Genomic DNA, 26,670 nt, shown 5'->3' with positions numbered 1-26,670 from the left:
AACTTCTCTACTGCAAAGTGACTGTGGATTAGTTTCAAGTTGAAAAGGGAAAAATAAGTCCTAAGCATATCAAATGATTTTGTTGTTCTGTACATAAGAAAACACAGACCACCAGAAAGTATGACATTGACATGATCGGAGGTAAATACAGGCTCTTCAGTTTTCAGAATAGTTCTCTATCTCAACTAAAGTGCATTATGTTAAAGTATTTTAACAAGTCACCAGTGTTCTAGTGACTTTAGACCACTTAAATACCTCAGTCAGAAAGATTCAATAAAATCATGTGTTCTAGACTAATTAGTGGGATAGTGGCAAGGCTGTTAAGTCACACAAACCTCCACTTACCTGGCTATGTAATTATTTTTTTTTAGGCCATTACTGAAACTCATTTTTCTATTTAATAAAGTAAGGATAACTTTACCTCAGAGAGGCTGCTGGAATGCTTAAGTGGGGGGAAAAGTGTGAAGTGTAAAAAACAGTAAGTAATCAATTTGGTAGGTTTAAAAAAACATTGTCATTTCTAGTGGATATATTTCAGGCCTTGTTTTGCTTGATGTTGTAGCAGCTTTCCAATGTACTCCTTCCTTCAAAGGTTTGGTGACAGTATACTTGAGTTTGTCTTCTACATCTTTTTCACTTAATACATCTCTTAATCTTAAAAAAAAAAAAAGATTGGAATTCCTCAAGAATAGACCCCACTCTGATAGGGGAACTCAAGAAGTAAAGATTTTAGCTTTAGTTATTACAGTTGACAGGCTTGCGTGATTATTGCATGTGGAAAGCTGTTGTTCTAGGAAGTGGAACATGTGACCTACAGGCCCCCAGGAGGTCCACAAGCAATCAAGGTGCTTTCTGAGCCATTCTGTTCCAGGGAGGCCCACAATTAAAGAATTGTTGATCAACAGAAAAAGAAATACTAGGAAAATCACCACTGGACTGCAGGTTTTGCCTATTAACCTTTTTCCAAATCCCTTATCTACCCTTTCTTCTTCTCGTTATAAGTTCGGCTTGAAATGAAACATTAAGATGATTTTTGAGGGTGGATAACCTGCTGTCTTTTCAGATCACTAGCTATCTGATTAAAGTGCCCATAAAGATTCAATCCTTGTCTCTACTTATAGGTTCTGGTAGTTAGAGGCAACACGAATGTCAACTTTTCTGGTTTCAACTCTCCTGCAGCCCAGTACTAAATCAATGGCTTCAATTATTATCTATACTAGAATGGCTCAAGTTTTTAAGATGAGCCTAGGCATCAGCAGAGCTTCAAACCAATATATCTAACAACCTATAATATCTGCCCTTGCCTATCTCATAAGTACTTGAAAATCAAAACTACAAAATTGATTATCTTCTCATTGCTGTCCCAAAATAAAAACTCATGTTTCTCCAGTGATCCCTATCACAGTGAAAGGCATGATAAGCCAGAAACCAAGCCCTGGCTGGCATAGCTCAGTGGATTGAGCTCGGGCTGCAAACCAAAGCATTGCAGGTTCGATTCCCAGTCAGGGCACACGCCTGGGTCGCAGGCCATGGCCCCCAGCAACTGCACATTGATGTTTCTCTCTCTCTCTTTCTCCCTCCCTTCCCTCTTTGAAAATAAATAAATAAAATCTTTTAAAAAATCTTAAAAAAATATAAGCCAGAAACCAGGGAGTCACCCTTGAATTATTCTCCTCTGAGTTACCTTTGGACTATTCTCCTCTTAACCATCCTTTATCTTTCCTTCATTCCCTCACATCCAATCTAATTCCTTAAACTCAACAGTTTCTCCCCTATATTTCCTCCTTTCTCCTTTTCCACTGCTACCACCAGAATCTGTTGCCTGGAAAATGGTTAAGTGGGTCTCCTCCTCTCAATTATCCCTCAGGCTGCTGCTGTAGCTCAGTTGGTTGGAACATTGTCCTTACATGACAAAGGTGCAGGTTCGATCCTAGATCCTCGGGCAGGGTACAGTATCAACCAATGAATGCATCAATGGGATAGAATGGCAGGTCATTGTCTCTCCGCCCCCCACCTCTTCCTTTCCCTCTCTAAAATTGATAGGGAAACTTGAGAGTTAAAGATTTTAGCCTTGGCTGACAGGCTTAAGTGATTAATACACATGGAAAGCTGCTGTTCCAGGAACTGGAATGCATGGCCACGACACTAGGAGGTTGAGAATTCTACCTCTGTGCCCCAGGAAGGCAAGTGATGGAGATGGTATCTCAGCCACTGTGTTCCAGGGAGGGAACAGTTTCAGTGATGCAGCTCAAGAATTGCTGATCAACAGATACAGAAGTACTAGGAAAATCACCACTGGACTGCAACTCTTACCCAATTAACCTTTTTTCCAAACCCTTACCTACCCTTTCTTCTCCTTTTAAAAAGGTCAGCTGGAAATGAGATGTTAAGATGGTTTTCCAAGGTACATAACCCACCATTTTCTCAGATCACTGGCCATCTGAATGAAGAGCCCTTTAAGACTCAATCCTTTTCTGTACTTATTGGTTCTGGTAGTGACAGGCAGTATGAGCACTGACTTTACTGGTTTCAAAATCAATAAAATTTAAAAAAAAGAAAAAAAGAAAATCTCATCCTGTCTTCCATAAAATACTCCCACTTTTTTATCCTGCCTACCTCACCAACTCTATCTTCTGTCTTTGCCATTTTGCTTCAGTTTCATGAACTTGCTCCCTGAAGGCTTTAACACAGAGTTCTGCTTGCAAGAATGCTTCCTCCCACTCAAATATACCCAGTTTATTTCCAGTCACCCTTTAGACCTCTTTTCATATTCTACTTCCTGAAAAAAAAATCTCTGATCTGTGGAGAAAGGTTAGGTTTTTGCTATCATAGCATCCTGTACTTCTCTCCCATAGTACTTACAACTTTATTTAACCAAATAATTGTATAATAGTTATCTTGATACTGATCTCCTTTGCCAGTAAGTATACTCAAAACATGTAGAGGAAGGCTGTGATTTATACCCCAGTGCCAACTAGTACTTAATACAAAGGGGCACAAAAAGCATTCCTTGAATGAATATATGATATATGAATACAAAAATAATACTTTTCACATTAAACTTAACATAATTTTTCATTTCTTTTCAGATTAATTTTCAGATTACTCCACAAAAACACATGATGACTAGTAAGAATTTCTTTAAACTAAAACTCTACTATATTAAAAGTCTCTCACATAAAATTTACTTCCACGAGTTAATCTAGCAATAAGCCTGTGAGCTGATTATGGTAAATATACCAGTTTTAGACATGAACTCTCACATGTAATATAAAGAAGGCCATCCCTAGAATTCAATTCTTTAGGCACTTTTTTCCCCCATCCACTAGGTATCTTACTGGTACAGCAATTTTTACCCAAAACGGATATTTTCCAAAAATAAAAGACAGCTCAAAAACGGATGTATATAGTAGTTAAACCTTCTACCTCACAAGTTCTATTTATGTGCATTTGTGCTTTAATAAATTTTAAGGTTTTAAAAAAGATATTGACCAAAACAAGTTACTCATTTTCAAAATTTCACCTTGTGATGTCACAACCATTAACGAGGTTTCATTTTATATTGCACTTCCCCCAATTCTTGTGTCCCCTCAATTTATAAATATACAAAAACATATCAGCTCTCACTTTTCATAACAGCCTGCAAAGTAGATTTACTCCTTCACTTAATGGCTGAAGGCCACCACTCCGTAAAGTCTAAGGTCATTTTTCTCCCTTTTTCTTAAACATCACCTTGCCAAAGGGTCAAACACTATGGCCGTAGTTCCATGCATCCATTACAAGTAGTCTGCACCACTTACGTTTCTGGAAAATGATCTTGCTAGAGAGGATGAGCAAAGTTTTTACTTACTCCACAAACGCCCTGGAGCACAGGCAAAGGATCTTATTATCCTCCTCCAGGTCTTCAATGAAGAGAAACATTTCGGCCACGCGGCTCCACTTCTCACAGCACATTTTCCCACCGCAGAGGAGGCAGCCCGGACCTAAACGGACCGGACTACTGGAGACCGAAAGGAGGACTTGCCGGCGTGCACTTCGGATGATGAATTAAGTACAAGTCCCGGGCCGCCTCAGAATGGGGCCAGCTGCGGAGACTCGAAGGAAGAGAGGAAGCCGCCACCGGAAGTGGTTCCGGAAGGCCACAGGAAGGGACCTGGTGGCGGGCGGTGTCACACTCAACATCGCCCCGGCTGCAGACAGTTTCTGGCTTTTTCCTCTCAGGGTTGCAAGTGGGAAATCGGCAGCTCAATTTCTCTGCTTCCCTCGGCTGCTAAGCCACAGAAGAACTGCTTCTACTGCTGGAGGGTGAGGGCGAGCCTCCATTCCCCTCCTTCGCCGAGGTGCGTCGGTCCCAGTCTTGGTCTCCCGGTGCTTCTCCCTGCACTGTGCACGGGGCGCGTCAGTCCCGCCAGGCGGCGAGCTGCCAAGGCCTGGCGTCTGGTCCCCCGGGCCGCCTCGAGTTCCTGGGTGGGGCGCGCGGGCGGGTTGGGCTTTCCGCCAGACTTGGCCTTGGGCTCTGGCATGGAGTGGCAGGGAGGGGAGGTTCTGCTTGGGTCACAACGAAGCCATTCACCTCGCCCCGCATCTCAAAACCCCCCAATTCGGCGTGTTTCATTTCTTAGTGGTGGGGCGGGGTGTCTCCAACGTCATTTGAGGCCTCTGCGCTTGCCCAGTGACTTCTCTGATTCTGGGATCTGAATCGACCCTAGTGTGTGTAAAAGCTAAATACAACTATGTGGTGGTCTGGAGAATGTAGTTGAGAGCCGCATGGGTAATGGTAATAGTGCTCGCTTTCAGACAAGTCAGGCTTGGAATCCTGGTTTACGCTCCTTTTACTAAATGTGTGACACGGGCAAGCAACTTAAACTTTTGAGCCTCATTGTGATAATCTGTAAAATAAGGGATGATTAATAGTACCTGCTTCCAAATAGAGACAGGCTCATAGAGAACAGGATGACAGCCAAGGAGGCGGGGAGGGTAGGGGATTGAAGGATTGTGCAAAAAGAAAAAAGAACTCATGGACATGGCAACAGTGTGGTGATTGCGGGGGAGCGGGGGAGGTTGTGTAAGGGGACTAAATGGTAATGGAAAAAATACAATAAAATAATAATTAAAAATAGTGCCTGCTTTCTAGGGCTACTGAAAGGACTGCTGAAATTAAATCATCAATGAAATACTAAACCAGATCTGTCATATGTGCTATTAGTAGTTTGAGTGGTACATACTTTGTACGGGGTGCAGGGCACTGTTTCAGTCCCTTGGGTTTACAGCTTGTAAAACAAAGTCTCTGTTCTCATGGTGCTGATTAATTAAAAAAATGCATGTGTGCATAATCAGGATGTCAAAAACTGGAACACTGTTGCCAGGTTTGTAAAAACCAGTCAGTGTTTGGTGTGGGGTGCTTGGTTGAGACTGCCCAGGCAGCTCCCTCAAGGAAGCAGGTCAGGACTTGAAGGTTGTTGGCACCCTTAGGACTTGGTCTGTGTTATTGATGCTGAGATGGCATTGGTGTTTTTTTAGAACAGTGGTTTTCAACCGGTGTGCCTCAAGAATTTTTAAAACATGCAGTTATTAAAAGCAACTGTTTTGTCAGGAGCACTGACCTCTTTTCCCTTAGATTATCAAATAAAAAAAATACAACAACCAACATAACAATAGCCATCTGGTGTGAATGAATCAAAATGATACCTAATTTTTTTTGTCAGATCAACAAAAACTATAGTATATTTTTTGGTGTGCCACAGAATTTTAGTAATTAGTTTATGTGTGTCATGAGATGAAAAAGGTTGAAAATTACTGCTTTAGAATATAGGAACTGAGGTAAAATCCAGGCATTTAGAACATCACTAATATTTTGGTTGCATTTACTCGTGAGTGGAAAGAGAAGACTAATTTTCACATGAAATGTTTATTCCCATATCCTTACTACTGCCTTACTTTCATGTCAGAGATATGCTTATTATTTTGGTGACTTAGGGGGGGGTAAGTCACAGATACAGATACATCAGCGTAGATGTGCAATATTTTTGAGGTAAGGATAGATTTAAGAAAATAAGGGTAGAAATGTAATTATCAAACAGAGTGGAAGATCTTAGCTAGAAGTTGAAGATACTCTAGAATTAAAAAAAAAAAACAAACAAACTACAACCTTGAAAGGTAATTCAAGTTTGAAGATTGAAATCTAAAAGGTATTGTTTTAAAGATAAAATGATTGGGTTTGCTGGGAGTCTTAACTGAAATATTAGATAAACTTCAGCTTTATTGATTATTTAAAATACAATCCTTAAGTACTAAAACTGAGTACTGAACTGTTAAACCATTGTTAAATATGCAGAAAGGAAAAGGGAAAGTTAAATTATATTTCAGTGAGTGTTCCTTATCATTGGCATTTTTAGCATATCTTCAATGTAGCTCATATACTAAAAGTAAGAAATGGACCTGCTACCATCCATGGTGGTAAAAGTCCTGGTAGTGTTTAAAAATAAACATATTTCCTTAAGTTTTTGTAGAAAACAAATGAAAACCTCTCTGTTTTGATTTATTAGTTTTGGAAATAAAGTCAATTATAGGAAATGTTCCTCATCAGTATCAACGTTGGTCATTGGTGATATTTCAGCTTGTTAACTTTTTCTTACAAGTTACATTAATTCCAGATGGGAAAATTAAGGTACTTTATATGTGGTGCATAGGACTGTATTTTATTGTAGATTTTTTTTTCGGATAGGAAACAACCTGGAATTTCTGCAACTAAAACATTATATCTACCCCAAAACATCTTTTAACAATTATAGTTTTTATTTGATTAAAATAAAGTGGTAAAGAGTCATGTACAGCAGAAGTAGACAGACATTGCAGTCTAAATATTTCAGCATATCTGACAGCGGGGGAGAGATAGAGATAGAGATAGGGATAGGGATAGGGATAGGGATAGATTGATTAAAGAAAGTGTAATGAAAGCCAGAGTGGGAAGTAGAAGAACTGGGTTTTAATTCTAGCTCTTGGTCCTTCACTGAATTAATTTAGTAACTTTGGGCAAGTCAACTTGGCCATTTTGTCATATTATCAAAAATAAAGTATTTTATCAACTCGAACTTGTTATTTGAACTCCTCTGATAGCTCTGCAGGAGCAAGTTTTAGGACTCTGTGCTGGTCCACATTTTTGTTACAGATTTGGATAAACACAGTTTAGATCTTTACATAGGTAGCAGGCATTTTGTAGGTGGTGACAACTATGTGTGAGTCATACTATTCTCAGTGATTTATTTTTCTCATAAACTAAGTGATATGTTTTCTCATATGACCATCTATTTTGTTTACTGGTAGATCCCAGTGTTTAGAATAGTATCAAGCACAAAATATTTCCTTGATAAATATTTATTGAGTAAGTGAAGTAATAACCCAATTATGTAGTTCTTTTCTGGGCCATCCCCTTTCTTGTGCACTGTATTCTGTCCCCTCTGGCTTAGTCAAGCATTGGATGCAACAATTATATTCTTTTCTGATTCATCCACTTTTCACTCTCTCATTGATGCATTATCGTTGGTACTAAAAATTGCTGTATTTTCTTTTTAGCTTAAAACAACAAACTTGATCTACATTACCCTCTAAGATACCCACCTGTTTATCTGTATACCCTTCCTGCAACATTGTTCCTCTGAAGAGTCCATATTTGCTATTTTCCAATTCATTTACTTCCATTTTTCCTTGATCTTAATCCACCTCATTTTTATCCCCATGGTATCAAAACATTTTTTATCAAGGCTTTCCAGTACCTCCTTGTTGTAAAAATCAATTATTTTGGACTTTTCAGCATCATTTGAAACACCTGAATACTCCTTTCTTCTTGAAACACTTTCTTACTTTGACATCTAGGGTGCCACTCCTGGAAGGAGGAATCCTGGTTCCTCATTGTCTTCCCAGCTTCTAAAATATTGAGTGCCCCATGGTTCAGTCCTGGAAATTTTCTTCTATTTTACATCCCTATAGGGATGCTTAGTTTAATGCTTTTCAATACTGTCTACATGTTGCCAATTCCTAGATACATTTCTCTAGTCCTGATCTTCCTGCTTCACTCTGCTTATATCCACTGCCTATTTAATGTCTTCACTTGGATATTCAATAGAATCTTAACTTGTTCAAAACTGAATTCCTGATCTTCATCCCAACCCCCAGAAAGAAACCTGTTCTTTCTGGAACTCCATCTTTTCACAAGCAAGCTGCTGCTGTTGATAAGAATACTACTTAGTGCTTGTATAGTGGAAGGGACTCTTCTAAGCTTTTTTTACATATAATCTCACAGCAGTCTTATTAGCTAGGTACTGATCTTATCCAGATAAAATAAAAATATATCCAGAAACTGATTTATTTTATGGCCTTCACTCTGCCACACTGTCTTAGCCACTTTTACCCCTTGTCTTGATTTTTGTAAATTTGCCATTTGTTCTTTGTACGGTATATTCAGCAGTCATTTAAAACTCATCAGGCAATCTCACTCTTCTGATGCTTCTTCATCTCCCTCAGATAAAAGCTAACCAACAGGGCTACCTCTCTCTGCCTATTTCTGACTACCCTCCTTATCTTCCTTAGCCTATCTTGCTGCTTGTCAGACCACACCTTTTTGTACTTACTGTTTGTTTAGTCAGGAATTCTCTTTCAAATACCCACGGGGTTTGCTTCCTCACTTCCTGAGGTCTCTGCTTAAATGTACTTAGATAGGCCTTCCCAGACTACCTTCTATAACTCCCTCCCCTCATTGTACCTCCTTGCCTACTGTACATCTCTGTCGTCTTCTTACCCTGCTGTGTTATTTTTCTCTCTGGATGGGTGGGTTACTGTCCATGTTCTTCTCAATATCGGATAATGCGTCAATCACGGGAAATGACCTGAGTGGTGAAAGGTTATCTGAGATATGGTTGAAAGGATTAGGATTCTGACTAGAAAAGGATTTCACAGCTCATGATAGCTGTCCTGAAAAATGAGAGGTTGTCTAGTGGAAGAGATCCTACAGTACAGAACTAGGTCCAGTATGGAAAAGTTACATTGAGGAAAGTGTAAGGAAGATTTTTTAGTACTATCATGGATGGTTTTGAAGTTGGAATGGAACATCTTTTAAGTTTTCTATACTGAAAGGGTTTAAACCAAAATCAAGGATGACCATTTGTGGAGGAGGTTCATGCGTGCTGCCCTGGGGCACTCTTAAGGGACTGCTAGATCTCATACAAGTTTCCCTGTAAACTCTCAATGGGAATCTGTCTGTGTACTGTCCCTCTCTCCTTTACTGTGTGTGTTATGTATAATAAATCAGAATGTGATTGAGGATAAGAGGTGTAATTCTATTACCAATTTGGGCTGGGGAGTTTTTAAAGTCACAAGATTTTACAATCCTATTAAAAATCGTACGTGAAACTAGATTGTTGGGGACAATTATGTTAAGCAGTAAGGGTCACATCGTCAAAACAATTGGTTTTTAAGTCTAGGAAAATCTTTTAACATATTTGAGAGGCTATCATAAATTTTGATATATTAACAATAATTAAAAGTTCTTTTTCTGTTTAGGTATAATTTACCATAACGTTAAAAATGTACAGCTCAGCGGTTTCATATTCACAAGGTAGTAAGACCATCACTACTATCTGATTTGGAACATTGTCATTATCTCCCAAAAGACACCTCTGTTTCTATTAGCAGTCACCTCTCATTGCTCCCTTACCCAGTGCCTGGCAACTACTAATCTTTTTGTGTCTGTGGATTAACCTATTCTGGGTATTTCATATGAATAGAAATATATAAAATGTGGCCTTTAGTATTTGACTTTTCTTTTTTTTTACTTAGTGTGATATTACAAAGGTTCATGTATACTGTAGCACAAACCAGTACTTCATTCCTTTTTATGCCTGAATAATACTCTGTTATGTGGTGTAGCACATTTTGTTTGTTCATTCATCAGTTGGTGGACACTTGCTTTGTTTCCACTTTTTAGCTGTTATGAATAATGTTCCTGTCAACATTTGTGTACAGATTTTTGTGTGAGTGTGTTTTCAATCTTCTTGGATATAAACCAAGTAATAGAATTGCTGGGTCATATGGTAACTCTATGATAACTCAAATTTTTGAGGAGGTGCCAAACATATTTCCACAGTAGCTGTACCATTTTACATTCCCACCAGCAATGCGTAAAGCTTCTAATTTCTTCACATCATCATCAACACTTGTTATTCTCCATTTTTTTTTATTATAGCCATCCTAGTAGGGAAAGCTTTAAGTTTAAAAAATAGTAAGTTTTTCTATGTTGGATTCTAAATGATCAAACACTGGTAAATTATAGTGATTTGACTCTTTAGATGGATTGATTAAAATGTGATGTAAATAAAGGCCAGTCTTAACATATGCTGTGTTTACTTCTATTACCATAATAGGCCCAGGTTTTCTCACAAATAAATGCTTACAGGGAAATTAGACTAAGTCCTTCATCTTGGGAAGAATAAGTCAAAGTGTATGCCCTGCTAATAAGCCAGTTAGCAAGATAATCTTGGCATAAAGACAACATATAATTGCTTTTATATTTCTTTCTGTCTCCTCCATCTCTCTTTCATTTATTTCCTGTTCATCTGCAAAGGTTTTGAGATCATTTTCATTATGATTATATTAAATGGAATAATGATAAAATATCTCTAAGAATAGAAGGCAGTCTTATATAGGAGATCATGATTGTAAGGGCCAGCATAAATGTATTATTAAATATCATGTTTGATGATCAGCTTATTATCTGACAAAGTTACTAAAAAGAGACATAGTCACTTACACATCTGAACTTCATACTTTTTGTCCGAAGAAGCAAAGTTTTTCATAGCTCTGAATTAAAAAAAAAAAAAAAAGCCTCAGCTGGGACTTTAAATAGTAGAACAATGTATAGATGTGTCCTCACTAACATTGGTAGAATATAATTTTTAATTGTGATACACTAATATAGGCTATATTCATATTTTTCACACATTTGTGCATGCCTCTTGCTGTTTAATGAAAATTCGAACTCTAGGTATTAATGATTATCTTTTTAAAAATATTTTTCTTTTATTTGTATACTGTGTTTTTTAGATTACATATGTAGACGCTTGGGACAAGATATTTATCTACCATAATTTCTGGTAAGTTAAGTGACTATTAGAGAGTTACATAAAATAATTGTATGTCTATGTTTTAAGTCACTTAATATTTAAGAGAAGTTTTAGTGACTATAAGATAAAAATGATACTGATAAATTTTTATTATTACATATGACAAAATAATAAAGAACTTTTCTGTAAACCTGCTTGTAAAAGAACTTTTCTGTAGACCTGCTTGTGAAAGATAATATCCAAAAATGTATGTCTTCATTTCCTAAAGATTTGGATACTTTATTGAATTAGATATCGATGTTATCTTTTGTGAAAAACAGAGTTATCTCAATGTGGTATAAAATACTAGCATTAGGTATGATCTGCTTAAGATAAAAGTCAAATTATTAAAATCAATCTGAAATTTTACTCTTCATCAAGCTTATTTTCCTCTCTCAATTATAAGTTGTGAGTTATTTTCAAAGCTAAACCCAATACACTTCATAAGTGGACAAATGAAACCTTATAATTTTTACATCTAAATCTGCAACAAAGTTAACCATTAACAATTTACTCATTTTTGGTATTAGTGGTTCTAGATAATACTTATGTAGACTAAAACATTTAACTTCTTAGCTGTTAAAAGAATAACAATGGATTATTTTTCCCTTCTAGTGGCAAAATTAAAGACTTGTCATGACAATGAAGAAAGAGACTGAATTTGTCATTTTCACCTAAAGAAAAATGATAGACAAAAATCAAACCTGTGCTACAGGACAGGATTCTATGCCCTACATGAGTTGTCTGATTCACATATTTGAAGAATGGTTTGGAGTGGAGCAATTGGAGGACTATTTGAATTTTGCAAACTATCTATTATGGGTTTTTACACCACTAATACTTTTAATACTTCCTTATTTTACTATTTTTCTCCTCTACCTTACTATTATTTTCTTACACATTTATAAGAGGAAGAATGTGTTAAAAAAAGCCTATTCTCATAATTTATGGGATGGTGCAAGGAAGACGGTAGCAACTCTGTGGGATGGACATGCAGCAGTTTGGCATGGTAAGCAAGATTACTTTGATCTCTCTGTGTTGCTAATTGTATTTGTGGCACAGAAACTGTATCATTCCATTTTATTGATTGAGAAGATAATGAAAAATAATGGAAGAGATATTAACTATTTCTTGTTATGTATTTGCATGCATTGTGAATATATATCTTTCTTAAAATGATTGTTTCCAAACATACTAGTTCACTAAAACAAGAACTACACAGCCATTAGACTATTACTATTACTATAAGTTAAATATAACAATTAATATTTAAGACATCTAAAAGGGTAAGAGACTATTTAAAACAATATAGAAAACTGTTTTGAAAATACTTTAATTATTTATCATTTACTTACATTTTACTTAAGATAAGTTTGACTTTCCCAGTATAGGGATTTTTAAAAAATGAATATTATATGTAATTTGTAAACCAAAATTTATCTTTTTTTGATATTATTCACTTTAGAGGTCATTATACTTTTCTCAATAAATGAGAGAGCAATAAGTTTCTCTTCAGGATGTTCATCCTTTTCTTTGTTATTTCAGAAAATGTGATTTTTGTGCATGTAATGATTGGTGGTTCTTTATTTGGCTTTCACGAAAATTGCCTTCTAGTAGCCTATTTTCAAGAACTTGGTGTTTACCAATATTTTTACCTTACTTGTTGGTTTCTTTTGTTTTGGACTATTAAAAAGTACAGAAGATTGAGTAGGCTTGTAATAAAGATGTGCCTTCTGTAGCATGTTTTTGAGCTTTGAAGTTTTGAGCTTTGGTTTCACGGAAAGAAATGAAAGGTAGCACAAGTTTTGAAATAGACACTTGAGTAATATAAATGTCAAATCACTATGTTGTACACTTGAAACTAGTATAATATTGTATGTCAGCTATACTTCAAAAAAATAGACCCTTAAGGATATATAAGGCTGCTCTTACCAAAGATCACCAGTAACATGCTTATTAGGTTAATGTGTTGTCATTTTAATACTACATACATTCTTGTAAGTCTTTTTTGAGCACTTAACTATGCAATACACTGTAAAATGCTTAACAAGCATTAGTTCTTTTAAACCTCATAACAAAATAGATAGGTTCTGTTACCTCCATTTTACAGTTTTCCCATGAGGAAACAGGACCAGAGATGTTATTTGCCCAAGACACACTAGGAAGCTAGGAAGAAGAACCAGAATCCAACCTCACATATCAGGCTCTAAGATGTATACTTTTGTGATCTGTGCTGTGTGGTAAGTTTGTTCCAGGTTGGGAGTTCAGGGTCAAAAGTGGTATTCAGCAGTTTTGCAAACAGGAACTATATATCTTTGATGGACTGAATTCTTAATACTTACCCATTTATGCTAATGTTCTTGCCAGTCAGTACAACTCTTCTACTCTCTGATGGTGGTTTAACATGATGAGCCAAGGCAATACTTCAGTGTTCCACATGTGTGTGTCTGCAGAGACTGCATCTATGTGGACTGCTGTTGTTTTTTGTCTTGAAAACAGTTATGTAAAAATTCAGTGACATCATTTACAATACTCATTGGGAATACTTATCTTCCACATACATCTCTCTCCATATTTCAAAATAACATACATTGTAAGGAATTATAATTTATTTGTATTTCAGGTGACATGATTTAATTTGGATAAATTCAAATCCTGAACTTTGTAGCAGAATATGTAATTTTGAGGTATCCTATTTGTTGAAGTATTTTTAAATATGCCCTTATGACTCAAAAGAGGATATATATATATATATATGCGTATATATATTTTTTACTCTGTTTTAACATATGATAACATATTTTATTAGATAACTGATACTTTAAAAATGATTTTCTTTACCTTGTTCTTTAGTGACATATATAAAAGGCATTTCTGTGCATGTTTGGATTTTGTATTGGTATCAGGTTAGTTTTAATCATGCCTTTAAAGAATCTTCAAAGGAATTTTTTAACCAATATAAATATTCATTGTAAAAAATGTACCAAATAAGAAAAATAAAGAAGAGAATAATAATTGCCTAATATTTATCGTATATTTGAGTCTTTTGAAATTGTAGTGTGTTAATCATTTTTTATGTGTGTGGGTAGACTAGTATTTTCAATGTCACAAAGCCCTTTTAGTGACTTCTAATGACTATATGGAACTCTGTAATTCTATAATTTAGTTAGTTACCTATTGAATTATCACTTATTTATAAATTGTTTATCTTTATATAAGAATCTATCGAATGTTTTGTCATGAAGTTAAATTTTATCCTCAACTATATATAATGTAAGTGTACTGTCATTTTTCAAAAAATTCTCTGATTCTTATGTGGTGTTCCAAATAATGCCAAATTATCAAGAAACATCAATTTAATGTTTCTTTAAATACCTACATTTATAGGTAGTTTGCTTGGTGATGATGGGTCAGTGACTTTCTTACACTCAAGTTGCTTATATAGTCTTTAAACTCTAAAATCATGACTTATTTTTTTTAAAAAATTCCTTAAAATGTGAATGATATTTTAAAGAGCTGGACTCTTAATAGTTAATGATTTCTCCTGACAATTAATTTGATGAGGAAGAACCCTCGAGATGTTTTCTGAGAAAATTAAAAACTATATTTTAGGATAACTGTGAAGGTAATAAGGAACATAACTGTCAGTTTAGGGAAGTAAGGAATATTTTATTTTGGGGCTTTTAGTTGTTTGTTTTGTCTTGTGTGTGTATGTATTGAAGTGGTTTTTGTTTTACAAAAGCATTTACTACATTGTCTTATGCTTACCTAACACCGACATACCTGGTTTGATTCATTTTCAATACAAAATTTTGGAAAAATGCAACAGTTTGTTTAAGTAGTACTTCTCTATTTCTGTTGGATAAGAGTTCCCTTTTATCTCCTCTGCCTTTCATGTACAGAAGGACTACTCAATCAGACTGCCTGAGTTCAGAACCAAGCTCTCCTCAATTTCTGGCTGGGTTACCTTGGCAAGTTATCCAACATTTTTTTCTCTCTTCCCCCTTTACTCTTTTTTCTTTTTTTCCCTCCTTACCCTCCTCTTTCTGCCCCCTCCTCCCTCCTTTTTGCAACAATTATGGTTTTTTAAAACTTGATTTTGGAAAAAAACTTAGAATCACAGAAAATTTGCAAAAATACTATTGAGAAGTTCTGTATATTTTTCACCCAGCTTTCCCTAATGGTAACATCGTATATAACCACTTGTACAATTATCAAATTAACAATGATACAATACTATTAGCTAAAGTGCAGATTTTACTCAAATATTACCAGTTTTCCCACTATTATCCTTTTATTGGGATCTGGATACTGCCTTTAGCTGTCCTGTCTTGTCCAGTCTATGATGGTTATTTAGTTTTTTCTTTTTTGTGTTCCATGATTGTCACAGTTTTAAAGAGTATTGCTGAGTTATTTTGTAGACTGTCTCTCAATTTAGATCTAATGTTTTTCATAATTAAATTGAAGTTACACATTTTTGACAGGAATACCACAAAATTGATGATGTGTTCTCAGCACATTATATCAGAAATTCATGATGTAGGTATGTTTTATTACTGGTGACATTTACTTTGGTCATGTGGTTAAGTAGGTGTCTGCCAGGTTTCTCCACCATAAAGTTGCTGTTTTTTACTTCATAATCAATAAATATCTGGGAGCTACTTTAAAACTATGTAAGTGTAAGTAACCCATCTCAAATGAGATACTTAATTTTTCTGAATCTTATTTTCCTCTTCTGTAAAATGAGTTGTTGTAAGGATTTAGTGAAATTTCATGTAAAGTATTTAGCATAAGTTCTATTACATACTAATTGTTCATTATAATCATGTGCTGCTTAATGATGGGGATACATTCTGAGAAATGCAGCATTAGGCAATTTTGTCTTTGTGCAAACATCATAGAGTATACTTACACAAACCTACATTGTATGGCCTACTACAACCCTGGAATATATCTACATGGTATATAGCCTGCTCCTGGACTACACACTTGTACAGCATGTTACTGTACCAAACAGCACGAGGTTAACCTAAGCACAAGAGAAAATGATGCAATCAAGAGATGCAGTGAAGATGAGGTATATGAGGTTGCTGTCAGTGTAGTATGGCATATTGTTTTATAGAAAAGTTTTTTTAATAAGTAGGGTATACTCTAAAATAATGATAAAATTATAGTAAATACATAAGCTAGTAACATAGTTTATTATTGGTATTAAGTATTATGTACTATATATAATTTTATGTGCTATACTTTTATAACCAGTACCATGGTAGATTTGTTTACATCACCCACCACAAATGTGAATAGTGCATTATACTATGACATTATAATAGCTACAGCATCACTAGGCAATAGGAAATTTTCAGCTTCATTATGTATGGGAGTATGGGACCACCATGGTATACATGGTGATACATACATCAGTGATCTCTGGATAGGGAAATAGCTAAATTAACTGTGATAGGGACTTATTATGGTATGCTTTATAGCCATTAAGAATATGATCACTACTTGTTCCTAACAAGGGAAGATCTTCAAGGACATTTGTTTTTGAACAGAAAAAGTAAGATTCATAACTGCAGTCATAGTAGAATATCATTTATGTTAAAACACACACATATATACATGTATACAGCAGTACTAAATGAAATGTAGGGTGTATTCAGGACCAGGAGATGAATCATTCGTGGGTGAGAAGTATGTTGAATGATGAACCTGGAAAGGTAAGCTAAAGTTAGCTTTGAAGGATCTTGAATGCTATACTCTATTTTGTAGGTAGTTTGCTTTCCTGAGGAGGACCCCAAAGGATGCACTGTTAATTTACCATAGTGTGTAGGGTTTTTGATGACAAATTTAGAAGGGATCTAGTGAATATTAATCCATTATCTGAATTAATGCTGCTGATGTCTGCAGCCAGTAGGCAGTTAACTCATTTACCATAATAAATACTGCTGTGGAAATGAGACTACTTGAACTCCAATATAACCATCAAATCCTCTCTCTGTAGGCTAAGCTACATGGAAAGCCAAAAAATCAGGAGAGTATTTAGTGAGCATGGGGTTAGAGTAGATAAGGTAAATAAATTTTTATTTAATAAAATTTTTAATTTATTTAACAAATCTTATTTTATTTATTAAATAAGAGCCATATTTATCACAGAATAGGGATGTTTTTATTAATGGAGCCCAGACTACTCTAAATTTGCATATTGAAGTTTTTTCTCACTGGACAGTGGTTGGAATGGACAGTGAAATTTGTGATTGGTTTCTCTGCACTTCTGTTGTTCATCAGATCCCCTTAGGATTGGTGGAGTATAGACAGGAGATGATGGGCTTGCACTTTGAAACTAATGTTGGGAAGAAGGTGTGATATGAGAGATTTCAGAGGTAAAATACATAGCAGTTGGTGACCAGGTGAATGTAGAGTCTGAGAGAGGGGGAGTTGAAGTGCCCTAAGGTTTCTACTGCTGCTAGACAGGGAAAGATTGGGCAGCAAGTGTTCCATTTAAATGAGCAGAAGCACAAAGGCGGGAAAACATATTTAGGGAGCCACCACTAGTCCCTATGATTCATGAAAGAATCTGAATAATATCACTTGATCGACAGTCGGGATCTAAAAGGCCTTGACAGTGTTGGACTACAGTGATAATCCATTGATGCTTTATGAGCCAGGAGTGGTATGACCACATCTGTACTTTAACAGTGACACAGTTAAATAGTATTTGCATGTAATGTTTAGTGGCACTGTGGTGAACTATAGTTTCTGTAAGTAATTAAATAGATTAATTGAATTTTTCTGCTGTCAACTAGGTGATTTGGTATTATCTAAGTAGTTTGATTTTTTCGTAATTATTTAAAAAAATATTCTGGAAAGCAAGAGAAAACTTCAAGAATATTTTGTATAGACTCCTTAAAGTAATCTTTATTTCTCAGAAAATGGGACAGCTGATCTTTTTGGTAACTTCAGATAACCTCAGTGATTGTTCTGCTGAGCTTAAGTAAATCAAATTACTTGAATTAGAATTAGGTAGTTGGAAAGAAATGTTAAAAGTAGAGAAACATGAAATCTTGAAATACCATTAAATTTAATTTTTAAAAATGTTAATTCTCTAGTCCTGAAACTAATATAATATGAAATATCAAGTGTATTTTAAGAAATGAAAAAATTCTTTTGTAGAATTGTGCACTTGAAATCTGTATTTTGTTAACCAGTGCCACCTCAACAAATTCAATAAAAAGGATAAGAAAGGCAAAACATAAAAATAAGAATTATTAAAAATCATTCTCTTGATTCCATTTGAAATATTACCAAATAGTTCATGCTTTCAATACTAGAATTACAGTTACCACACTTAATTTACTCTGTTTGGTAAAGACCTTATAAACTACTTTAAAAGTGAATTTTCTGTACTAAAATTTATGCTGAACTTGCTTTCTTTTTCTGCTATAGCCTTTTTTACCCTTTTTCTTTGAGCTTAATTATGCTCTTGGCCTCTGGATTCTTGCCTTGCCTTGTTGCGCCCCACCCTGTGCTGCCTCTGCCCACACCCTTCTCTTTCCCTTTCTTTGGAGAAAGACTTCCAAAATAATTTTATTTAATTGATTGGAGTATAAACCAAAAGTAGTATTCCTTTTGTGACATGAAAAAGTAATAATAACATCTTAAGTTATGTATTTATAATTTTTTATTGAGACCTAATGGACATATAACATGAATTTCAGGTGTGCAGCATAATGATTTGATATTTGTATATATAAGAAATGATCACTACAATAAGTCCAGCTATCATACATCATTACTATTTTTTCTTGTTATAAGGGCTTTTAAGAGTTACTCACTTAGCAGCTTTCAAATATGTAATACAGAATTATTAATTGTAGTCATCATGCAGTACATTACATCCCACATGACATTTATTTTGCAACTGAAGTTTCTATGTAGTATCCCCTTTATCCATTTCACACCCCACCCCACCCCTCCACCTCTGGCAACCATGATTCTCTTCCCTGCATCTATGAACTTGATTTTGTTTATTTTTTGTTTTTTTAAATTCCAGATATAAGTGAGATCATATGGTATTTGCCTTTCTCTGTCTGAATTATTTCACCTAGCATAATGCCCTTTTGGTTTATCCATGTGGTTGCAAATGGCAAGATTTAATTTTTTATGGCTGAATAATATCCAGTTGTGTATGTGTATATATATCATATATTCTTCATTCATTCATGTGTGGACACTTAGGTTTTTTCCATATTTTGGCTATTGTAAATAATTTAGCAGTGAACATGGGGGGGGGTGTATTTTTTGGAATTAGTGTTTTTGTCTTCTTTGAATAAATGCCTAAAAGTGGAATTGCTGGGCCATGTGGTGGTTCAATTTTTAATTTGTTGAGGAACCTCCATACTGTTTTTTAGTTTGATTTTAGTTTGATTTAGTTTGATTTTGGTTTGATTAGCATTTCTCTGATGATTAGTGATGTTGAACATTTTTTTTAATCCTCACCTCGGGTTATGTTTATTGAGAGAGAGAGAGACAGAGAGCAGGCTGCCTCCCATATATGCCCCAACTGGGAACTTGAAACCTAGGGTCGTGCTCTGACCAGGAATAAAACTTGCAACCTCAGTGTATGGGATGATTCTCTAACCAAATGAACCATTTGGCCCTGGCGATGTTGAACATCTTTTCATGTAACAGTTGGCCGTTTGGATATTTTTGGAAAAATGTCTCTCTGTTCGGGTCCTCTGCTTATTTTTTAATCAGATTTTTTCCCTGTTGAGTTGTATGGCTTTTTAAATATATTTTGTATATTAGCCCTTTATCAGAATATGGTTTGGAAATATTTTCTTCCATTCAGTAGCTTGTTTTCTCATTTTGTTGATTTCCTTTGTTGTGCAGAGGTTTTTTAGTTTTTATCATCCCTCTTTGTTTATTTTTGCTTTTGTTGCTTTTGCTTTTGGAGTCAGAGACGAAAAATCATTGCCAAGACTTATGTCAAGAAGCTTACTGCCTATATATTCTTCTAGGAGTTTTATGATTTCTGGTCTTACATTCAAGTCTTTAATCCATTTTTATTCAGTTTTTGCATATGATGTAGGCCAATAGTCCAGTTTCCTTCTTTTCCATGTGTCTGTCTGTTTTTCCTAACACCATTTATTGAAGAGGCTGTCCTTTCCCTATTTTATACTCTTGAATCCATTGTTGTAAATTAATCGACCATAAAAATGTGAGTTTATTTCTGGGTTCTCTATTCTCTTCCATTGATCTGCTTTTTGTTTTTTTTTTTTTTTTTTTTAATATCAATGTCATACTGTTTGATTACTATAGCTTTGTAATTTTAAAAAATCAGGGAGCATGATGCTTCCAAGGTTTGTTCTTTCTCAGGATTTTGTTGCCTATTCTGGGTCTTTTGTGGTTTTATACAAATTTTAGGATTGTTTGTTTTATTTATGTGAAAAATGCAACTGAATTGCATTGCATCTCTAGATTACTTTGGATAGTATGGACATTTAAATATTAAGTATTCCTACCCATGAGCTTAGAATATTTTTCCTTTTATTTGTGTCTTCTTGTTTCTTTTATCATTGTCATAGTTTTCACTGTGCAGGTCTTTCATCTCCTTGGTTAAATTTATTCCTAGGTATTTTATTCTTTTTGATGCATTTGTAAGTGGGATTTTTCCTTAATTTCTTTTTCTGATACTTTGTTACTAATATATAGAAATACAAGAGATATTTATATAATATATTGATTTTTTTAGCCTTCAGCTTACCGAATTGATTAGTTTCAACAGGTTTTGTTGTGTTTTTTTTGTTTGTTTTGTTTTTGGTGAAGTCTTTTAGGGTTTTTATATATAATATCCATGTAATCTGCAAATAGTGACAGTTTTACTCCTTTCTTTACAATTTGGACATCTTTTTTTTCTTTTCCTTGCCTTTTGTTGCTCTGGCTAGGACTTCCAAAATTATATTGAATAAAAGTGGTGAGAATGGGCATTCTTGTTTTGTTTCTGATCTTAGAGGAAGAGCTTTCAGTGTTTTACCATTGAGTGTGTTAGCTGTGGACTTGTCATGCATGGTCTTCATTATGTTGAGGTACATTCCGTCCATCCCCCCTTTGTTGAGAGTTTTTGTCATAAGTGGATGTTACAGTTTGTCAAATCTTTTTCAGCATCCCTTGAGATGATCATATGACTTTATTCTTCATTTTGGTAATGCAATTTAACACGTTGATTGATCTGTGAATATTGAACCATCCTTGCTTATCTGGAATAAATCCCACTTGATTGTGGTGTTTATTGTTGAATTTGGTTGCTAATATTTTGTTGAGGATTTTTTTCATTTGTTTCTCAGGATATTGGCCTGTAATTTTCTTGTGGTGTTCTTTCTTGATTTTGGTATCAGGGTAAAGTTTGCCTCAGAAAACAAGTTTTGAAGTGTTTCCTCCTCTTCTTTCTTGGAAATGTTTAGAAAGAATTGGTATTGATTGTTTGAATGTTTGGTAGAATTCATCAGTGAAAGCCATCTGGTCCTGGACTTTTGTTTGTTGGAAGGTATTTATTATAGGTTCTATCTCCTTACTGGTAATCAGTCTATAGTTCCTTGAGGTATAAAGTTAGGCTGTTTTTTTGAAATTTTTCTTGTTTTTTGAGGTAGGCATTTATTGGTATGAACTTCCTTCTTAGAACTGCTTTTGCTGCATCCTATTAAGTTTTAGTGTGTTGCATTTCCATTTTCATTTGTCTCAAGGTATTTCTTTTTATTTCTCTTTTGATTTCCTTATTGACTCATTGGTTGTTCAGTGTTTGTTTTCGTGTTTGTTTGTTTGTTTTGTTTTTGTTATTTTGCCAGGACCAGCTAAGGCTGTGCCTGACTGGTGAGATGGGGAGGAAAAGCAGTTTTTATGACTAGAGCCATGATCACAGTACACCTGCTTCTTGGAATTTCTGTTCCCAACACCTGTGATAAAATTCTCAAGAGCAGTTTCCTCTGAAACATAGGTGGAGCTCCCTTAAATCTTTTCTATTTCCCCACAGTCCACCAACAGCACAGGATTGCTATAAAAAATGTGTTGGTGTTTGGTAGCAGTATGGAGGACAGTAGGCAGATTAATCTCTTCAGCTGGCAGAGGAGAAAAAAAGGTAACTGCCAGGAAGCCAACCTTGAACTGAGGTTAAGTTAAAAGAAAGCCTAATTCCCCTATTCCTACCCACCATCCTTTTTATTCTGTCATTTGCTTCCCTTGCTGAAACCCTTGTTCCTGTTAATAGTGACTTGGAATAGGCTTTACAGTGTAGCAGGAAGAAGAGAAAAGAATGGCGTGGGCCTCTAATTTTATCTGTATTACTAGAGAGATGTTTTCTTCACATCCAGTTCAAATCTTTGATCACAGTTTTCCCCTGCTAATGTAGTAGTTAGATTCAATAACCTAATTTTTGTTTTTCAAGAATAAAATAGTGGGGGATTTCTAAAGAGTTAATTCGTGAATGAAATAAACATGTAAAAAATTTACAGCATTATTAAGTTATCCACATGTATATAATATTTTAATGGTGTTTTATTTTGCATTGGGTCACTCTTAAAAGTTTTCCTACTTTCATCAATGAATTATTTTATGACTCTTAAATTTTACTCTAGTTGTGTTATTTCATAGGGAAGTTTTAATTTATTTGATGTCTCTTACCCTGGCTCTTGTCACCCACTCCCCTTTACCTCCTCATTTCCTTATACCTTTCACAGCCTGCTTGTAATGAGTAGAATCCTGTACTCCTTTGCAGCTACTGTATATCAGACGCACACAGGAAGGTCCAGATTGTTTTTTAGAAGCTAGCAGATTCAATAAAGTGGGCTTGATGCTTCAGAGATGTTTGATTCCTTGGATAACTTTGATTCAACCAAAAATAGTCTTAAATTCTGATGATTGTTTGTTACTTTGGAACCTGAAAGTTCTTTTTACCTTATAGCTTCTATGATTCTCTAATTTTACATGATTTTTTTCCATAAAAGATAATTTTTTATTCATATACTTTAAAAAAATTAATATCACAAGTATTGTACAAAAAATTTATTTTCTTTAATTATTTGACTATTAAGTACCTACACTGCCCTCTCTTTAACACTTTTAGCGTGTTTTCTATAAATAAAGATATCTATTTAATACCAATAAAACCATTAAAATCAGAAAGTTAACATTGATATATTACTACCATCTAATCTTTAGATCTCATTTAAGTATGTAGCCTTTTTATTTGACTCATTGTTTTTATATATTTTCCTTCTATATGCTGAAATTTCAAATCCAGTTACATGTCCTCTTTTTCCACTGGATCCCTTAAGAAATTAACCATAATCATTTTAAAGTTACTGTCTGATAATTTAAACATTTGAGCTTGGTTCTCTTGATTAAACAATCTCCCGACAATGGATTTTTTTCTTATTATTTTCTATGTACCACAATTTTTTTTTACTTTTCCCCTGAGGATACATTTATTGATTTTAGAGAAGAAGGGATGGAGGGAGAGAGAGACAGAGACAGAAACAGGGAGGGAGGAACATTGATGTGAGACAGAAACATTGATCGGTTGGCATATACCCTAACTGGGGATTGAACCCACAACCTAGGTATGTGTCCTGACTGGGGTTGAACCTGCAACCTTTTGCTGTACGGGACAATGCTCCAACGAACTGAGCCACACCGGCCAGGGCCATGTTCTACAATTTTTAAAATGAACTCTGGGCATTGTTTGTAAAAATAAATAGATAAACAAATAACAGTTGTGAATGAGATAATAATAAATATTTATCACTGAAAATTATCCTTTCTTCTGTTAGGCCATTAATGAATGGGGTTGGGTGTTATATCCACTCAGTAGTTGAACTGGGGTTGGGTTTTGTTGTAAGTATAGTTTCCTTCAGTTCAGTACAGACTTCAAACTCCTGCTGCTGCTACCTTGTGCATATATGGAGCCTAGAGTGCCAGAGGGTTTTTCTTGATGCTCCTGCTGCCCCTCAATCCTGTATGCCTCTTCTACACAGAAGGGCTCTCTCTTCATGTTCCTGCTTCTTCCTCAAGAAAAGGTTGCCTTTGTTTATAACTCCATGTGAGGTGTGTGGTGGGGATGGGCATGGTGGGGGCACTCCTTGATATTTCTGTTGTAGCCAAAATCTTCCACAGGCCTTGTATGTCTGGGTGTCAAGTGTGATGCTTTCTCAGTGTTCCTTTCGCTCTTCTGTGGCAAGTAAACCTTGTCTTTTGTAGGTAGGGGTTTGAGGTTGGTAGCAAGTTTCCTGCCCCTCATTCCAGTGGTAGCACTTCTCTGCTTTATGTCATTTCAGGACTCTGGGCCTACTCTATACCTCCCAGTGGCAGATGCTTTGGCTTCTACCCTCCCCTAGTCATAGTGAATTTTTGCCTGAGACTAGGATGGTGGGGTGAGGCAGGAGAAAGGAGGAGGGAAATGAAGATCTGTCTCTTCCAGCATCAGATGGCTCTTTTATATATATACCCTTTCTTTAGAAGGGGTGGCAGGGTTTCCTGCACCTCTCCCAGTGTCAAGTTTTGCTTTTCCAAGAAAAGTTTCCAGGAAGTGAGTGGGGTTTTGGTGTCTGTCCCATTAGCAGGGGCTCTCCTAGTTCTCTTGCTTGCCTTGCCCTAACCTTTTTTTTTTTTTTTTTTTTAAGATTTTATTTATTTTTTAGAGAGGGAAGGGAGGGAGAAAGAGAGAGAAACATCAATGTGCAATTGCTGGGGGTCATGGCCTGCAACCCAGGCATGTACCCTGACTGGGAATCGAACCTGTGACACTTTGGTTCGCAGCCCGAGCTCAATCCACTGAGCTACGGCCAGTCAGGGCCAGCCCTAACCTTTTTTGAGAGGACCCACTGAGGCCTGTGGAGGAATGCCACTGAGTGTGGGCCCTTGTTTATATCTTGTGTGCCCAGGGAATGTACACTTAATGCTTGCCCACAGCTGGCCTTTAAGTATTTGTTAGTATTCCAGTTGTATTTGTCTTACCCACTTCTGCCACTTCTTCCCATACTCAGTTTGTTTTTGTTTTTATTTTTGTTTTAAATCTCGTTAGATGGGCTTGTCACCATTTGGAGCTCAGTTCACCTGATTAAGAAAGTGACCTCAGTTTTTTGACATGCTGCCTTTTCTCATTCTTAGGGTGGAGGTGAAGTTTTCTTACTACTGAATTTATTCATATTTAATCCTGTATTTGCAACCACTTTCTCCAACAGTGAGAAACCTGGCTCACATTTTCCTTAACATGTGGACATATTTGGTCAATTTCCCTTGTGTGTAACCAATCTCCCATCACTGCCACCATCCTCTACCACTCATGGACACCATCTTTTCCCCTCAGACCGTCACACCCTGAACCAGGCCACTTGTGAGTCTGGATGCCATTCTAACTTCACTCGGGATCTGACCCCCATGTTTGCCCACTCTTGGCTCCTCTCCTTCTCCCACTCAGGCACCAGCAGCCTGTTCTGGCTCTTTGCCTGTGTGGGTGTTCTCACGACTGTACTTGGACTTTGAATCCTCGCTCTGGGCCACCCTGTGTGGATGTTGTCCTCACCCTGTCTGGACTCCAACACTCACTCTAGGTCTCCCCTACACACAGGGACTTGCTTCACCCTGGCCCACTTAATGCCTGTAGGACAGATTTGTTCAAGAAGGGAAAGAAAGGAAAGCAGAAGTCTCATGTCTTTTTGTGAGAAAAGACTGAGTTTCTGAGTTGGTAACCATCCTTTAGTTTAAATAATTAATAAATATATTTTAAGTGTTTGTATTTTGTCTTCCTAACAGGCTATGAAGTTCATGGAATGGAAAAAATACCAGAAGGACCAGCACTTATAATTTTTTATCATGGAGCTATTCCCATAGATTTTTACTACTTCATGGCTAAAATTTTTATCCATAAAGGCAGAACCTGCCGAGTAGTAGCTGATCACTTTGTCTTTAAAATTCCAGGTAAACTTTCACTGGAGATACAATGTTAATTAATACAATCAAATTCTGTAATAATCTGTATTTTTCACCTCTCTAGTATCAGCTGGAAAACCTTTTTGCCTTTTAGGTAACACACTTGGAACTCCAATTTAGGAGCATGTAATTATCCTGTTTAGATACTATATTTAAATACAAAAACATTATGGCCAAAGGTTATCTGATTTCATTCTTTATTAACAGGTATTTTAGTCATTATTTTCCAAAGTTAAATCCTGAATTTTTACTTTAAAAAATAAGTTATAATGTTTGCCAAATAATTTGTATTTTGGTAGAGAGTCTATTATGTTGTTTTATCATACTTCTTTTTTTTAGAGGTTTTATTTATTTATTTTTAGAGAGAGGGGAAAGGAAGGAGAACGAGAGGGAGAGAAACATCAATGTGTGGTTGCCTCTCACATACCCTCTACTGGGGACCTAGCCTGCAACCCAGGCATGTGTTCTCTACTGGGAATCGGACCAACGACTGGTTGGTTTGCAGGCCAGCACTCAATCCACTGAGCTACAT

At 35.8% G+C, this 26,670-nt stretch overlaps 2 protein-coding genes across 7 annotated transcripts in view; one reads left to right on the top strand and one right to left on the bottom strand.

The window, feature by feature from the left end:
• TGS1 (trimethylguanosine synthase 1) overlaps positions 1-4,107 on the bottom strand; it is a 48,642-nt gene extending 44,535 nt beyond the window's left edge. For both annotated transcript variants that reach the window (XR_004904347.1, XM_028533964.2), the window contains exon 1: positions 3,851-4,107. Coding sequence is in view for 1 of the 2 variants with exons in the window: in XM_028533964.2 (XP_028389765.1) it covers positions 3,851-3,954 (104 nt within the window). In the remaining variant the exon portion in view is untranslated. The remainder of the gene's footprint in view (positions 1-3,850) is intronic.
• A 36-nt stretch (positions 4,108-4,143) lies between these two features.
• The window catches only part of TMEM68 (transmembrane protein 68), a 48,176-nt gene continuing 25,649 nt past the window's right edge, over positions 4,144-26,670 (top strand). The window contains exons 1-5 of one of the 5 annotated variants that reach the window (XM_036031117.1): positions 4,191-4,340; positions 11,095-11,144; positions 11,769-12,162; positions 13,264-13,393; positions 25,962-26,126. In XM_036031117.1, the coding sequence (XP_035887010.1) occupies positions 25,979-26,126 (148 nt within the window). In that variant the 5' untranslated portion in view covers positions 4,191-4,340; positions 11,095-11,144; positions 11,769-12,162; positions 13,264-13,393; positions 25,962-25,978. Of the gene's footprint in view, positions 4,341-11,094; positions 11,145-11,768; positions 12,163-13,263; positions 13,394-25,961; positions 26,127-26,670 lie in introns of all 5 variants that reach the window. The other 4 variants (XM_028533918.2, XR_003686101.2, XM_036031116.1 and 1 more) reach the window with 4 other exon arrangements.

This window comes from Phyllostomus discolor, chromosome 7 (genome assembly GCF_004126475.2).
Source record: "Phyllostomus discolor isolate MPI-MPIP mPhyDis1 chromosome 7, mPhyDis1.pri.v3, whole genome shotgun sequence".
In the NCBI taxonomy this organism is placed as follows: Eukaryota; Metazoa; Chordata; class Mammalia; order Chiroptera; family Phyllostomidae; genus Phyllostomus; species Phyllostomus discolor.
Note: the sequence above shows the minus strand (reverse complement) of the source record. Positions and strands in the feature narration are given on the sequence as shown.